The 15,138-nt window shown below is 38.3% G+C and overlaps 1 protein-coding gene across 1 annotated transcript in view; it reads left to right on the top strand.

The window, feature by feature from the left end:
- The window catches only part of GNB4 (G protein subunit beta 4), a 33,294-nt gene that overhangs the window by 7,764 nt on the left and 10,392 nt on the right, over positions 1–15,138 (top strand). The window contains exons 2-4 of the mRNA XM_076341325.1: positions 10,083–10,182; positions 14,222–14,260; positions 14,988–15,094. Of these exons, the coding sequence (XP_076197440.1) occupies positions 10,126–10,182; positions 14,222–14,260; positions 14,988–15,094 (203 nt within the window). The 5' untranslated portion in view covers positions 10,083–10,125. The remainder of the gene's footprint in view (positions 1–10,082; positions 10,183–14,221; positions 14,261–14,987; positions 15,095–15,138) is intronic.

A 15,138-nucleotide genomic window follows, 5' to 3' on the forward strand; every position in this document is an offset into this window, starting at 1 on the left:
TCCCCCTGCCCCTTCCCTCCCTTTTTGGGCTGTGAACTCTACAAATACATTTGGATTTTAATACGTTGCAAGGGCGTGAAAAATAATGAATCACAAGTTTAATTTACAACTTCCTTTTAACGTAATGCCAGCTTTATCTAGATAGGTTTTTTTAATAAGAAAGGTTTTTATCTTGCCTAAAAGTTTTCTGCTAGATATAATCACTATGTTAAAAATACTCCTACTATAAAGACAGCCTTTATTTTGAGAACCCTGAAGGTGTGAAGATAGTTAAAGCACAGTGATACATATTGCTTTAACATAGTGTCTTCCTTAAGTATTTGGTGCAGTTTCTTTTTTAATAAGTGACCATTTGAAAAAAGGCAGTAGTGCATGAGAAACATCAAAAGAGTATAGATATATCAATCTCATCACAAGTGATACCTGAGGTAGTTACACGGTGTATGTACTCTTAATCCCATACTTGTATTAGTAGGGGTGTAAAACAGTACTTAGGGTTTTCACTTTCTAGTATGGGATTTCTAATCATTCAGTAGCTCTCTGTAAAGTGAGGTTTTTGATAGATTTTTAAAAGCCTATGATAATATGCATCTAAAAAAAAAAAATTAGAAAAAAACCTACTGAAGTAGCCTGAACTGTAGTCTAGAAGAGAACTTAATTTTTGTGGCTTAGAATCACAAATAATTGAGCAGAAATGTATTGTGAACCAAAAGCAAAATTAAAATTAGACCTGAGGGCAATAGTTTTATCTGATCTTTGGATAATCAGGATAAAAAAGCAAATGTTTATATTCCCTTGTTTTCTTATGAAAGAGTACAGCTGTATGCTAAATGTTACAGCTGCATAATTATGTGAACTGCATAATGCCTCGCTGTAACTTTGGTACCAAGGGAGTATGTGTGTGGTGCTGAATGGTGAGGAGGAGGGAAGGGTGCTGAAGACTGTATAGATCAAATGCATTTTTTTTTTCCAAGCTGTGATACATTTGAAAGGATGCAATGTGTATGTGTAACTGGTACTGCTGGGCTTTCTGCTCCTGAAGTGCGTAAGAATGCTCCACTTTCAAAAACTGTCAGCCAGAAATTATTTCAGCCAAGTGAGCAGTCAGTTGAATTGAGGCACTTTTCCTATAGACAGTGTTAGTTTCACTTAATGTGTGTCTTCTCCACTAGCTTTAAACCTAAAATTTTCTATGTACTTAGTGCCTTTTATGCATGCTGTGCAGTCTGCACACTCTCAGAAAACAGGAGGCTGCTGAAGTAATCCTTTGTGCATGTAGGTACCAGGCCAGATTTTACATGCATAACACTGCTTGGCCCTACAAATGCAAGGGTACTGTGCCAGTTCAGTAAGTATCAACGTACTAGCCCCTTAAATTTCAAAATCAAACTTGTTTAGAGATGGATTTAAATGCAAGTGGTCTTTCAAAATTACTTTGAATTGTCACACTCTGCAGTACGCACTTCATAGCAAAACTTGTTACAATCGTTTCCAGGGGTAGCTGAGTATTTGAAGAGGCAAACAGTGTAGTATGTTGGCTTGCTCTGTGTGTGCCTGTGTCTGCCTGTGTCTACCTGTGTCCGCCTGTCTGTCTCCAAGGAAGAAATTGGACTGGAACCATGTCTGTCAGTCTTGTTACTTAGGGTTGTATCTTTTTGCTTCATTAAGGTCCTTCTTGCCACTTCTTACACGTTTTGAATTGCAAAACCAATAATAATTTGTTCAGTGATGGAGTGTCCTGTGGTCAGTGAACCAAATTTTCACTGGAGAATCATTATTGTAGTCATGAAAGACAACATAACTTGGATTTCACATGAAGTTCTGTTTGCAGGGAGTGTGATAAAAATAAATCTGTGCTTATGTACCAAAACATTTTGACCTGGAAACAAACATAATGAATATAAGATGCAAGAATGTTACTTTTGGAAAAATCACTCTTTTGGACTGTGAAATATTCATGACTTTTAAAAATTCCTTCCTTTCTGTGCTTTTTTCAGCCTTGTGCTTAACACTGAATTTCTTGGGTTTTTTTCTAGAATCTAGTGTGTGTGGGAAAAGAAGAGTAGGGGCTTTCTGTACATGTTTTATGAATGTACTTGGCTTAGACTTTAAGTTGGGTTTTAGAAATAAACTCATATCTCTGAGCTTAAGACACCTGTCTAGTGAACTGTCAACTTATTGTATAAAGAAGGGTAAAAGTCTAAAGTCACTGATCATTTTTTACTAGTAAACTTAGTAAGAATTATTTTACTCTAATTTCTAAACTGATTTCCTTTGTCTATTTTGTGACTGCTGTTAACAAGGTCAGTATTTGTTGGTCTGTTTGTCTTCCATGGAAACTGTAATCAAACCAGTGATCAAATGCAGAGACAGTGTTGTGATCTGTTAAGACTGATCACCGTGCGGGTTTGCGCTCTCATTTGCAAGCTGTACATGCGCAGTGTTGGCAGCGCTGGTGAAATGGCATTGACTTCTAAACCCAGCAGCGCTACTGCAAGATGCATTCCAGCTGCTACTTCCTCTGCTCTCCTGTTAGTGAAAAACACTAAAGGCTGATACTTACAGTACTGAAGTCTGAAGGTGAACACAGATATTTATATTTGTCTGACTCAAATTACTTCTGTTAATACCTCTAAGTAGTTATTGCAGTAAATATAAACATTTTTGTGTGGCAGGCTGTATTTCAAAGTTATACTAAAATCACAAGCTAAGCGACTATGTGTGTATGAAGTGGCGCATATTTCTATTCTTTCTCATTGTGTAGGGGTACGAGGTGTTTTGGTGGAGGAAGGAAGGAGCAATATTGTTGGCTTGAAACTGCTTCTGCCACACAGTTCATGGGTGGGGTTGTATTCATGATGTAACTGCACGGGGCACACTGGCACACGAAGAGGCAAGACTACTTTCCTATCCCGCTGATTTGTTGTTTGCTTGTGGGTCTCTTTTGTGACCTTTTCTTTCCAGCTGTACATGCAATTTTGAGCACATACATTCATCGGTTCCTTAAAATTGAGGATGGTATCTGTTAGACAAATGGGTGTTTAAATAAGTTCTCCTAATACCCTTCCTCTCGAGAGGCGTTGGTTGATTATTTCCTGTTTTTGTACCAAAGCTATAATGGAGACATATCACTTTAAAACACTTCCAAAATGTGCAGAAGTGCAACAATAGCGCTGACCTCAGCGAGCGAGGTCACACCCAGGCTGCTTCCTGTTTTCTTCTTGGGGAGACCCGAGGCCCTGAATATGGGAGAACTCCGGGGGCTCGGAAATCAGTGACAATTAATTCCCTCTTACAAAATGAAAATTTAAAAACCTTAAGGAAAAGATTCAGTTAGGATTTCCAAGCTTATTTTCTAAATGGTAACCATTTTTTTAAAATTAACCATTCTCTTTCTTTACTGAAATGTCTAAGATATTCTGCTACTAATGCACCCCTCAAAAGTAGATGTTAAAGATACAGAAGGGAAGGAGATGCACTGAAGAGGTTTGAGGGGAGAGAGAGCAAGAAAAAGCAAGGTACACAATGGCACAATTACAGCCGTTATATACTGTTATTTCAACTTATGCCTCTCTCTGCTCAGATTTAAGTATTAGTTGATCAATATAAAAGCTCCTTGCTTTGTTGTCTTTGTTTATTGATGCAGTACAGCTACAAATCAGAACAAAGAATTCTTGGGAAATTGAATAGCAGGTGAGGTCTCTGAGAAACGGAGGAGAGACAACATAGGGCCAAGATACAGTAAAAAAAAAAAGGCATTAAATATTTAATTTTCCTCAGTGGAGAGCTAAGTTTGTGTGTGGTCCTCAAACAGCTCTACCATAGCAAATATATTACATAAAATTCCAACTAAAATACTTTTTATATATGAAGGTACGTAACTACAGTATAGCATTAATGCATTTATTTTAAATGGCTGTTGTCCAGGCAGAGATTTCACTTTATGTAAGGCTTTGTCCACTGTGTCAAAGTTTATAGAATTTGAACTGTTCTTGAATATGCCAAATCCATTCCCCTCAGGCTGTAAGAAATAAAACCTCTGTATGTTTTTCTTCTCTGTTCATGGCTTTGGGGAGACATAAATGAGTGGGCAAAGCTGCTGAAGTCTTGATTAGTGTCACTAAATGAGGAGATGTTTTATCAAAATCTTCTTTGGCACATCCTAAATATATAAAGTATTAGTCTGTGTATGCTGCCGGAGCTCAGCTTCAGAGCCAGAACTCCAGTCCACCATTGTTGAGACAGCAAAGCCTACTTACGCTGTCAGCAGTTACAGAAGACAAGCAAGTAACTTTACACAAGCAACTTCAGCATATAAAGGTTTTGTGGACTGAAGCCTGAATGTGTGTGAGTTACCAGTATAGCTCCTTTGAGAGAGATTGGGAGTATTTCTTGGTGTCTTTTTTCCTATAATTAGTAAAGCATTATAGTTAGCATTCCTTATGTTTAGCCACCTGTGTCATCACTAGTGGGGATGATCACATGAAAGCTATGTGAAACCTCCTCTCTTACTTTCTGCAAGTGATTGATCACTTGTGAGATCTTACTGCATATGGGCTGAAAAACTGAGGTTGATATGTATAGGTAAGCACTTACTTCAATTCTAAAGGACTGATTTTTTTGATACAAAATAAAATTCTTGCCTAAATAACTCTTTAGTCAATAGCTCTTAAGAATTTAGTCAGACAGACTGTTCTTTCTGCAGTCCCTTTAATCTCTATATGTTGGACACAAATAGCAATATTTTGTTGTGGGGAGGGGCTTATTTACACTTCTCTAGTAATTTTCTTTTTTCCTTCTGTCTATATGGTGATTTTTACATGGGAATAAGCTAAGCTTGCCAAGGCAAGTGAAAATACCCTTTTTTTTTTTTTAAAAAAAAAAAAGAAACCAAATTACTTAGCATCTTCATTTGTAAACTATAATCTTCTCTGAGACAGAAATAGCTCTGCTTTGCAGAACTAAAGGTTCCTATCACTACATGCCTGACTATTCTGCTTTGAGTAATCTGCCAGATACCAGCCCATTTCCTGGCTTTCCAGAGCTGCGTCGGCTCTCAGCCCCTGCGCCAGCCTTCTGCTCAGTGCCGTGGGGTTGGCAGGTCCCTGTCTGATGAACTCCCTGCATCCCAGCTTGTGTAGGCGCTCTGTCCTGCCCTGACTCCGGCTGGTGTGTTGCAGAGGCCCTGGGCTTGGTGAATCTTCTTACAGTGTGTCCTCAAGTACATTTGGAGTGAGTTTTTGCAGAGAAAAGGGTGTTTTCCTAGCCACAATGTTTGAGTCCGCAGGTTGCAGAGAAAGGACTTCCAAGACAAGAACCTGTGGTAATTTGTCACTGCCTGCCTGTATAATGAAGAATTAAACTCTTAGCAAATGATGCTGCTGCTGAATCAGGAATAGGGTAAGGGGTAATTTATCTGTGGAGCACTCAAGCCTGCCAGTGGCTTTCTTGACACTAGATACGCTGTGGAATCTGACTTCGTTAATTATTTTGCCTCAGGAGGCACTTTATTTTGGTATCAGTAAATTCACTTGTACAAGTCTGCTGAGGAAAAATTGCACTGAGGTACAGTTCAGCCTACAAATGACATTGCTTTTATGAGGGCAAAGATGTGCCGCCTTGGTTACACAATAGTTATTGCTCACAATGAGCTCCCTGTATTGTTGCTTCTGATGGGAAGCATCTCATGTCCTTGACCCCGTTTCCTAATCACTTGGGTGTCCTGCAGTGGTACACCCCCTGGCTACCAATGGTATTAAAAAGTTCTTCCCCTTCCTGTTGCTCATCCCCTCAAGGCCTCTTTGCCATAGCAGATGATGATATTCATAGTACATCATGCACATCGTGAATTGCATTTGAAGAGAAGCATCTGGCTTCTTCATCAGGGTTTCTACCTGTGAATGCTGAAAAGTGTGAATGCAGATACCACTAGTATTCTGTATCTAAGGTAACTCAGAATATTTTTTCTCTGACTAAACTTTTATTAAAAATACTAATAAGTCAGGGAGGTAGACATTACATTACCTCCAGTCTCCTGAAATGGCAGGAGGAATCCTGACTCTCTTTCTGCCCATAGAGGTGCAAGAGCTGATGGCTTTGCTGCATGCACAGCCACGTATGATACAGCTCAGCTCCTGGCGAAATTCATGTTCGGAATAAAGAATTTTCCAGGCTGTGGAGCAGTGCTCCTTCCTGGCTGTAGTATTTTGATCTTCCTGGAGGGGAGAATGAACAGGCATGTGTCCTTTGTAACCTAGTACAGGTTGGAGTTCAGTCCACTGACGTTTTCAGTAATTTGTTGTATGAGGAAAAATTTGCAATACAGAGATCACCTCTCTTCTTTGCTATCCCTGTAAGTCCTTCGAAAGCAGTCCCAGTATTTAGTTGATAAAAACCAAGTTGTTTTTTATCTGATGACTGGTAGCATTGGGAAATGGCACGCTTCAAGGTTGTGGTGATGACCTGCTTCTCTGCACTGAGGACAGGTTTATAGGATGCAGCCTCTGCTTTACCATTGCTGCGCTTCACTGGTCACCTCACTGATACACTTAAAAACGATATTGCAGCAAGTAAATCTAGTCTGGGTAATGGTCTACGCACATAACTATATCTTGACTATGGCTTCCTCTCTTCTCCTCTCTTTAACCATATCACCGTAGCATCAGAAGCATTAAAACAGACACAGATGCATCTGCGTGCACAAGTTCCAAGCACGTGCTTATCTTCCTGCGTTGCTGTCCTGAGTATGGCATCAGGTGTTCACACGGTAGTTTGACAGGAGTTCAGAGATGCTGCTTGCAGAGTTAGTGTGAATCTGGAAGAGCATTCATGAGAGCTTCCTCTCTACCCACTCAATTTCTGTAATTTCCTGTAGGCACCTTGAAAATAGTGCTTAAAAAAATTAAAAATCCCAAGTGGAACCATCTTGCTCATGGTTCTGCTAAATACTTCATGGTGGATGATCGTCTGAACACACAAGTAGTTGTAGTGGGAGCTGCAGCCAGCCAGTAAAACAGAGAGTGTTGGATACACTTCAGTTTAATGGTTAAACTGTGCACTTAGTTTGTTTACTGTAGTATCCCGGTGTTTATATATAGCTTAAGAATATCTGAGAGTTTGCTGTTCAGCTGCTGCATACTGGAAAGGAACTTTAATACTTAAAGCTAGAATAATCCAGTTCTAAAATGAATCTGGATTTTGTAGAAATGCGTACTGGCTTGGAGCCCATTATATTCATTGAGGTATAGCTTGACCTTGAACCACTGATACATATCTGCTGAGCAGCAATGCTACTGACCTTGCAAATTTAGCACATACTGATGTTGCTAGGACTTTTTAACTAAAAAAAATTATTTTTTCAAGAAAGTATGAAATATCATTGTCCTTTAATTTGCTTAGGAATTAATTTTTAAGCTAAAGATGGGTGGGTGAGAAGGCTTCTGAAGCTGGATTATGTCTGTGTACGAACTTGTATAGGTATAACAATTTCAAGCTGTTAAGTTTAACAGCTGTTTAGTTGCTGGTGCAGCTTGATACAGAAATGGCATTAATGATGAACAGTACTGATACGAATGACGTATAAAGTCAGTGTTAATGACTTCAGGTTGAAGTGCAGCATGGTCATTGATGGTCTTTGAGTGCCAGTGCAATGCTACAGCTAATTTTCTAATATGTTCATAGTTTTACCTATCAATAAAAAAAAAAATGCCCTGACTTTAGCTACTCACGACCAGCCATGCATGCGTCCAGTTGAATAGTAATGTCACTTTCTTTATGATCAATTATTCTCTGTGTTGAAGTTACTGTTTACAGAGCATTGAAGTGTGTGGCACATGACAGGGCAGAAGCTGACTTCCCTTCTCAGAAAATTAGAGGTACATCAACCTCTCTGTTAGGAATCTTTATCTTCTGTTAAAAATAGCACGCAAGACTGCTGAAACATTGGCAGATAGCATGGCTGGCTCGCTTTAGACATTTGAGTCCATTGTTCTGTCTGTGTTACCTTTGTGTAGGTTCTAGAACAAAAGAAGGGAAAACATTTTAAAAAGGATAATTTCACACTGTTGGAACTGAAAGTGGGGCTATATTTCATAGAGGTGTAGTATTCCAATCAGGTATATTAAAATTGTAATTAAACTTCAAAGACTATAAAGGCATGTGATTAGCATGCATGCTAAAGTGATTACAGTTTTTAATGCTTGATTTTTGAAATTGGACATTAGTGTTGAGAATTCTATTCTATGCCTGCTGTGCCTTAAGCAATATTAAATAGTCTGGGATTCTGAAATAGGAAGATAATGGTAAATAAACTAGTCTCTTAGAATATTCACATATGGATTATAATGTCTTTGTGGTTGGACAGAGCATAGGTTTAAGGAAGGGAAAGGTGTGAATTTCATAGCTGGCTTACATATAGCTGAAAATACTAGTTAGACCTTCTAAGTTGCCACTGTGCTCTTACCGATTAGGATGTATTTTGATTTGGAGATGATCCAATTTGTGAATGTTTGTGGGTTTATTCTGAAATGGACTTTGCAGTGATATCTGTGGAAAGCATGGAGGTTCAGATTGAAAGAAAAAAAAAAAGTAAATGGATAATTAATGAAGATACACTTTTCTTCTGGAGGAGCGAGAAGTTTTGTAGCTCTCAAACACTTGTGTAAGCTGTTAGTCCAAGGGTGATTATCTTATTAGTAAGTTACGTTGAACCAAAACCTTTCACTCTTTACATCTGTGAAGCGTCGTGTTTTATAGATGGAAAAAAGCCTTCCAGAGTCTTTTAGAGCACATCACTACTGAACTACAAGGAACCAGTAGCTAGACCAAATAAAGGGGTTTCCCTAGAGGTCTACAACTTACCAGACACACTGTGACCTTTCTTCCCCTGTTTTTTCACCGTTTTTCAGTGGACTAAACTGGGGGGGACACAACTGTATTGTCTCTCATGCTTAAATAAAAAGCTTAGAATAATGTTTTGACGAGGTTCTTCTCCCCACTTCTTTTCCTTCCTCCCTCAATTTTCATTTTGTGAGTAGTAGTCTGACTTTCGTCTTTCTTCTTCTATAAGCTAGAAGCGTTTTGGGCTTTTTAGCTAATGTAGTGGGACCACCACCGCCACCTTTCTGGTGTGCTTTTTCTATCATGAAAAAAACACAAACAAGTGCCTGGGTTGTTCGTGAGCAAGCTACTAGCTTATTTTACTTTCATTGCAAGGATATTGACGTCTACATGTATGTGAATAGACTTAAGAGGTCTCTGTAGTGGTGTTTGGCTGCACTGCTGTACTGGGCATAAAGAGGAAAACTGATCTGAGGAAACTGTTCAACACACTGAAAAAAACAGATGCAAAATCTGATTGAAAGTGTGCTTGCATGTGATCTTACTGTTTATTGATCTTTTTATTAATGTAGCTTTGAGTCCTTGTTCAGATGAGAACTGCTTTAGGCTGCTGTGGGCTATACCAGCATGCTGATGCTTTTAGGGATGGTTTGATGTTTACTATCCCTTCTCACTGTGTGAGTGCTTTTGAAATGAAAACATCATCATGCCTTGCCCAAGGAAAATATGGGAAAAAAATGCAGAAAACCTGCTATTTCAGCTATAGTCTAGGATTCAAAATTTTCATCTTTAATGAAAACAAAAACCGCCTCGGATGTCATGTGCAAAGGTGCTTGTATCATAGCACTGTTGAGCTCAAATGTAAATGTTTAAGGCGACCACTGCAGTCTTTGCTCTCTGTTGCCATCTTGGGGTGAAGACTGACAGAGGTTTCCAGGTGGGTGAGAAGAGTGGCGCTACAAATGCATTCAGTAACAGTTTTTTAAAGTACACTGGGTGGTTCTGTTGACAGTTGCTTCTATATTCAAAATATACTTCATTTAATTCTGCTTTTCATGGTAATTCAGGAATTGAAGTAACTTGGGTCTTGCCAAATTTATTAGACAGTGTAGTAGAGGGAGTATCTATTTGGAAGCCCTTCTAAAGGCAGAATAAATATATATAGGTTCGTGGGGGTTTTTGTTTTGTTTCTTAAAGAGGAGAAAGTGATACTGAAACTTAGTTTTCTTCCCTCTTATTGGCAGATTTTCTTCACCAGTGGAGTGTGAGAAATAGAGACTGAAGAAGATGAGTGAGCTGGAACAGTTACGGCAGGAGGCAGAGCAGCTGCGAAATCAAATCAGAGTAAGAATTCCTAATTGCTTATTTTTCATGATAAAATTCCTCCTTTAAAGGAATAAAGTGTAAAGATCGTATCTATTACTTGGTCCTGTTTAAGTTGTGCAGAGCTTAAAATATTTTCGGAATATTTGTTTCAAAAATCAGAAAAGTAAGCCATTGGTATAATGAAATGCATTCATAATATTTCTTGAACAAAATGTTTTATTTTCTATTGAAGTTTGCTGTGTTTTGTTACTAGGGGTATATGTGTGTCTGCAAATTTTTTATTTTGGATTTTAAAAGAAAAAGGGAGCAGCAAACTTCTAGAACCTAGGCATGACAAGTTGGGGATAAGGGTATTAGAAAAGCTTGTTTCTGGGCTAAAAGTGGCCACTGTGCTGCCACTCTTCATAAGCATGCAGGTCAAAGCATGGAGTGTGAGAGAGAACCTTCCAGGGGTGGATGTCCTTTCTACAAGCCCTATTTCTTTGCTTCCTGTTGAATTTATTTTTTTGAAAATGTGGATCCCCCTATATGTGCTTATTTTTTGTTGAAATTACTCATTGAAGATAAACCAAGTACGAGCTGTCATGCCGAAAGTCAGTTTACCAGGAATCTGTTGCAACATGCCTGTATATTTTAGTGTTGCAGTTTTCAGTAGAGAGAAAAGTACGAAGTATAATAAGGCTCTTCAAAGTCTGTTTATTCTTCATCAAAATTTCCTTTTCCTAAACATGAAGCATTCATAAATCTGATTTATATGGGAATGCCTTATTTGCAAACATTCCTATCAGCAAAGACTACAGGTTTCTTAGAATATGTTGCATGCGCACCGACTTTCTTTAGCATGTCATCTGCTGGCAGCAGTTGTTTTGTGGTGGTCTGCTGCTTAGTGCAGTGGACGTTAGGCTGCTTATTCGTATCAGCCATGCGGTAAACACACTTCATGTGTTAGTAGCTGTGTTGGGGGCAAATGTTGCTTTCATGAGCGCTCATTCAGTATCATCCAAGGAGAGCTCTGTGTCCTATCGTTTTCATTTAATACACTAATGAAACGCAAGGCAGGGATCAGTCTGTGTTGTGGGACTTGGGTACCCCTTCTAGCAACTCTGTAGAGGAATGCAAATAAATTTTAGTTTAAAATACTTTTTCTTACGTTTAAGCTTTATTATGGCATTGCACAAATAAAAGGTATACGTAATTTTTCAGTTCTTCCTCTGCCTGAGGAATAGTTCCGTTTCATATTTGTATAGGAGACTATCTTGCTTATTAAATCATTGCACAGTTTTCTTTCTAAATAGGTGTTTTGTTTTGGATGGGTAAGAGGATAGATACAGGATCTAAAAAAAATAAGTTGGGTTTTTTTTTAGTGTCTAGAATATCTAGCGGGCTGGTAATTTTCAGGAATTATTTTTGATGCACTCCTAAAAAGAGGTGAGGTCACTAACAGCATTTGATGTTTTATATATAGCTAGCAGTTTGCTATCTCAGCTATTTACAACTCTTGGGTTTTGCCTGATATTTTCTCTAACAATATTACCATGAAAAATCAGCTTTGTGCTTATAAGTGAGTTCCAGATAAGATTCTACCTAGCAGCTTCCTAAAGTAGAATAAACTGAGATGCATAGCTGTCAATTTCCCAATAGACTTTTTGTAGTCTGCAGTGTTTTAGAAATGTTTAATGATTTTTTGTTTGTTTGTTTGTTTTTGGTTTTGTGGGTTTGTGGTTTTTTATTTATTTACAATATCTAGGTGATGTGAGCACCTTTGCCTCCCCATGCGGTTACTACAGCTATAGCTCTGTTCTGTACACAGATAGGCTGTGCTGGAGGGATAAAGTAAGACTGCATGAATTTTTAGTGCAGGAAGTTTGAAACATCAGTGAACGATGAACTATTAGATAGCAGGTTGGCTTTATGGTTAAAGTTGATTCCTACTTCTGTCTGTAATAAAGTTCCCATGTGATGTGTGTCCTCACTTTGAGAATTGAAATTCAGGATATGATTTTTGGAAGTGTTGCATACTTGGCACAGTGTCATTTGAAATTGAATGACATTTTGTACAAATCAGACACTATATTTTAAAAAATACATATAGTTTGGGGAAAAAATGAAATCTTAAGTGTGTGTGCTAGGAAATCATGGGGGCTGCACATTGATCAAGCGGATAGATTTTTCTTACAAATTCTGCATTGTCTACTGCATGAGCTGAGAAAAATCTACAATTACATAGAGGAGCTTTTTTATGTTATGACACTAATGATTCTGTTACAGTGATGCATATGTAGAAATGGCAGTTAAAATGTGAGAATTCAGATAGCCTGTTGAAACTTTGCTTTTCCTGCAACTTTGCCAATCGTATGGCAAGTATTAGACAGCCTCAAGTATAGGTGTTGCTAATAGCTCTTTCTTTAAGAAAAATGGCTTTGTTTTGTTCAGACTGCATTCAGAATTCATTTTATGTTGAACATCTTTAAGTATTTCAGCTAAACTAAACAATTAAAATTGTTAAATTCCAGTGTGTTTCTTCCTGTGGATGAAGTAAGTCCTGAGTGCTAGGGCATTTGCTGCTCTGGTATTTTAAACCCCTCCTGATTCCAGACGTCAACACTTTATAAATATTTCTACAGTTCAGACATTTTAAAAATAAGTTGAGATGACTTAATCCACTCTCAGGCTTGCTTTCTGAGAGGAAAGCTATACAGGGTGGTCAAAATAAACATGCCTAAAAAATTGTTAAAGTCGCAATGTCAAGTAACTCTCAAGCAAGAGCTTGAAAAATTTCAAGATCTTAGTCTGAATGTGTTGATGCAGTTCCAAAATGTGTGAGTAAATGTTTCCGTTCCTCCTCTCAAAGAGGACGTTGCCATTAGTGTACAGATTGAACGCTTTCTTGGGGCGGGGGAACACACAAATTAGTGGTGAAGGCGGCCATCCATCATTGTGGGATGCCTGCTTCATTGGTTACAGAAGTTGGAAGGCATTTGGAGAAATTGCAGGGAGTTAGAGGGTCTTGTGGCTGATCCTTCAATACTGCTGTTGATAGTTTTATCTTTGACTTGTGCTATAGAGTTCCTGTCTAATTTTAAGCCAATTATTTTAAACCATGCTTCTCAGAAGTAGTTGCTGACTGCGTGCCTATTTTTGTTTTTTGAAGACGGGAGCCTGAGTTGCAGAAGTGCAGTGCAATTGCAGTTGTAACTGAACCAGGTTTTGCAAAATCAGAGTGTTGCAAACTAGGCTCAGTGGCGCTTGTCTGTGTCAGGCGTACAATCTGTTACTCTGATTATACAAATGAAAGTAAAGTCTGTTTTCTAGGTAGGGTTGAATAATATTCGAGAAGTAAGTCATATGCCCATAGAGTCTGAAATAATGAAAAAAAGACGCAGTATCTGTATGGAGACCTGAGCACCATCCATTCCATGAAACGAATGAGGGTGTTAGTTGACTATTTTTTTCCTTTGTTTTGTATGAGGTGCATCAGCAGCTTAAGCTTCAGTAAGCCTGCTGTCTGTCCTGCTCTCCAGAACCTGCCTGTTAATTTTCATCCTGCCTTTCATAACTAGCATCACCACACCCACAATGGCAAGGGCGTTAATGCAAGAGCTTCATGTAGCACAAAGCTTGCTAATCATATATAATATGTGGTTGCTTTTTCAGGTGGATCAGTTCTTCCCTTGGTGCTCAGCACACCCTGAGCAAGCACTTCCACACCAGGAAAGGAATACAGGGAAGAGGGTAGGCGTTGGGACTTCAGGATGGCTCCAAATGCCTTTGAATCACAAATTCTGTAGAAAGGGAGACTCTAAGGTTGCTGGGGCGTGGCCCTTCTTAAGTCTGTCTTCCTCCACTGCCCCCAGCTTGTGTACCAGTACTTTAGATTCCTTGGACAATAAAACATATTAGGGTGACAGAAAGCATATTGGCATGTAAGGTGTTGGCTTGTGGCTTTTTGAGTGTGGTGAAGTCTAGCTTAAGACTTATTTTTCCTTTAGACACTCTCTGTCAGTTGATGCTCAGTGTTGCCTTTTAGATTCAAATTGTTCCATTCTTTTGTTTTCAGGATGCAAGGAAAGCATGTAGTGACACAACTCTTGCTCAGGTATGTTCTTGATTCTGTGTATAGGCTGTTACTTGATATATAAAAAAATAAAAATCCCTACAAATTATGACTGTAACATGTTCCTGTTTAGTAACTGAAAGAATAAAGTGAAAGAAGCCTTTGGAAATGTACTGTGTATTTATACAGTTACTTAAAACAAAACAACCCCACCAAAAACAAACAAATTAAAAAAACCACAAAAAACCCCAACCAGTCAAAAAAAACCCCACCATCTTAATGGGTCTTGCTTCCAGTTTACCTTTTAAATAGAGTGTGTTTATTGTGTTCAGTATATTTAGAAAGACTTAAATAAATGCCTTTTAGCTGTATTTTGGAAACAAAAGTATTTTGCATTTAAAGTTCTGCCATGCTTTAAAAAGTAACAGTGCAGTAAATATTGGAGGATTTTCTTCCATCGGTTTTAATTGAAAACTTTCAGATTTGATAATCTGAAATAGCCTTAGTATTACATAGTATTATTTTAAAAAAACTCTCTGAAGTTTCAGGTATAGCCATTGTGAAGTGTGTTAGTGTATCTTCTGTAGAATCTGTTTTCCTCAGTGTTGCATGGACCTAATCCTGGGTTGTACACTAGTACTAGTCCTTTTTTTTTTTTATGTTGCATGCCAAGATAGATTATTTTCTATCAAAGTTCAAATGTATTTAGTTATCTTGTATATTAAAAATAGTTCTCAGTATCTCAGGGGTTTGTTTTATTTATTTTTAGATCACAACAAGTCTGGACTCAGTGGGTCGAATTCAAATGCGAACAAGGCGTACGCTTAGAGGTCACTTAGCCAAAATCTATGCTATGCACTGGGGATCTGACTCGAGGTTTGTACAAGTGATCCTTAAACCTGCAGTTTAAGGGTTAGAAA

This window comes from Aptenodytes patagonicus, chromosome 6 (assembly GCF_965638725.1).
Source record: "Aptenodytes patagonicus chromosome 6, bAptPat1.pri.cur, whole genome shotgun sequence".
Lineage (NCBI taxonomy): Eukaryota > Metazoa > Chordata > Aves > Sphenisciformes > Spheniscidae > Aptenodytes > Aptenodytes patagonicus.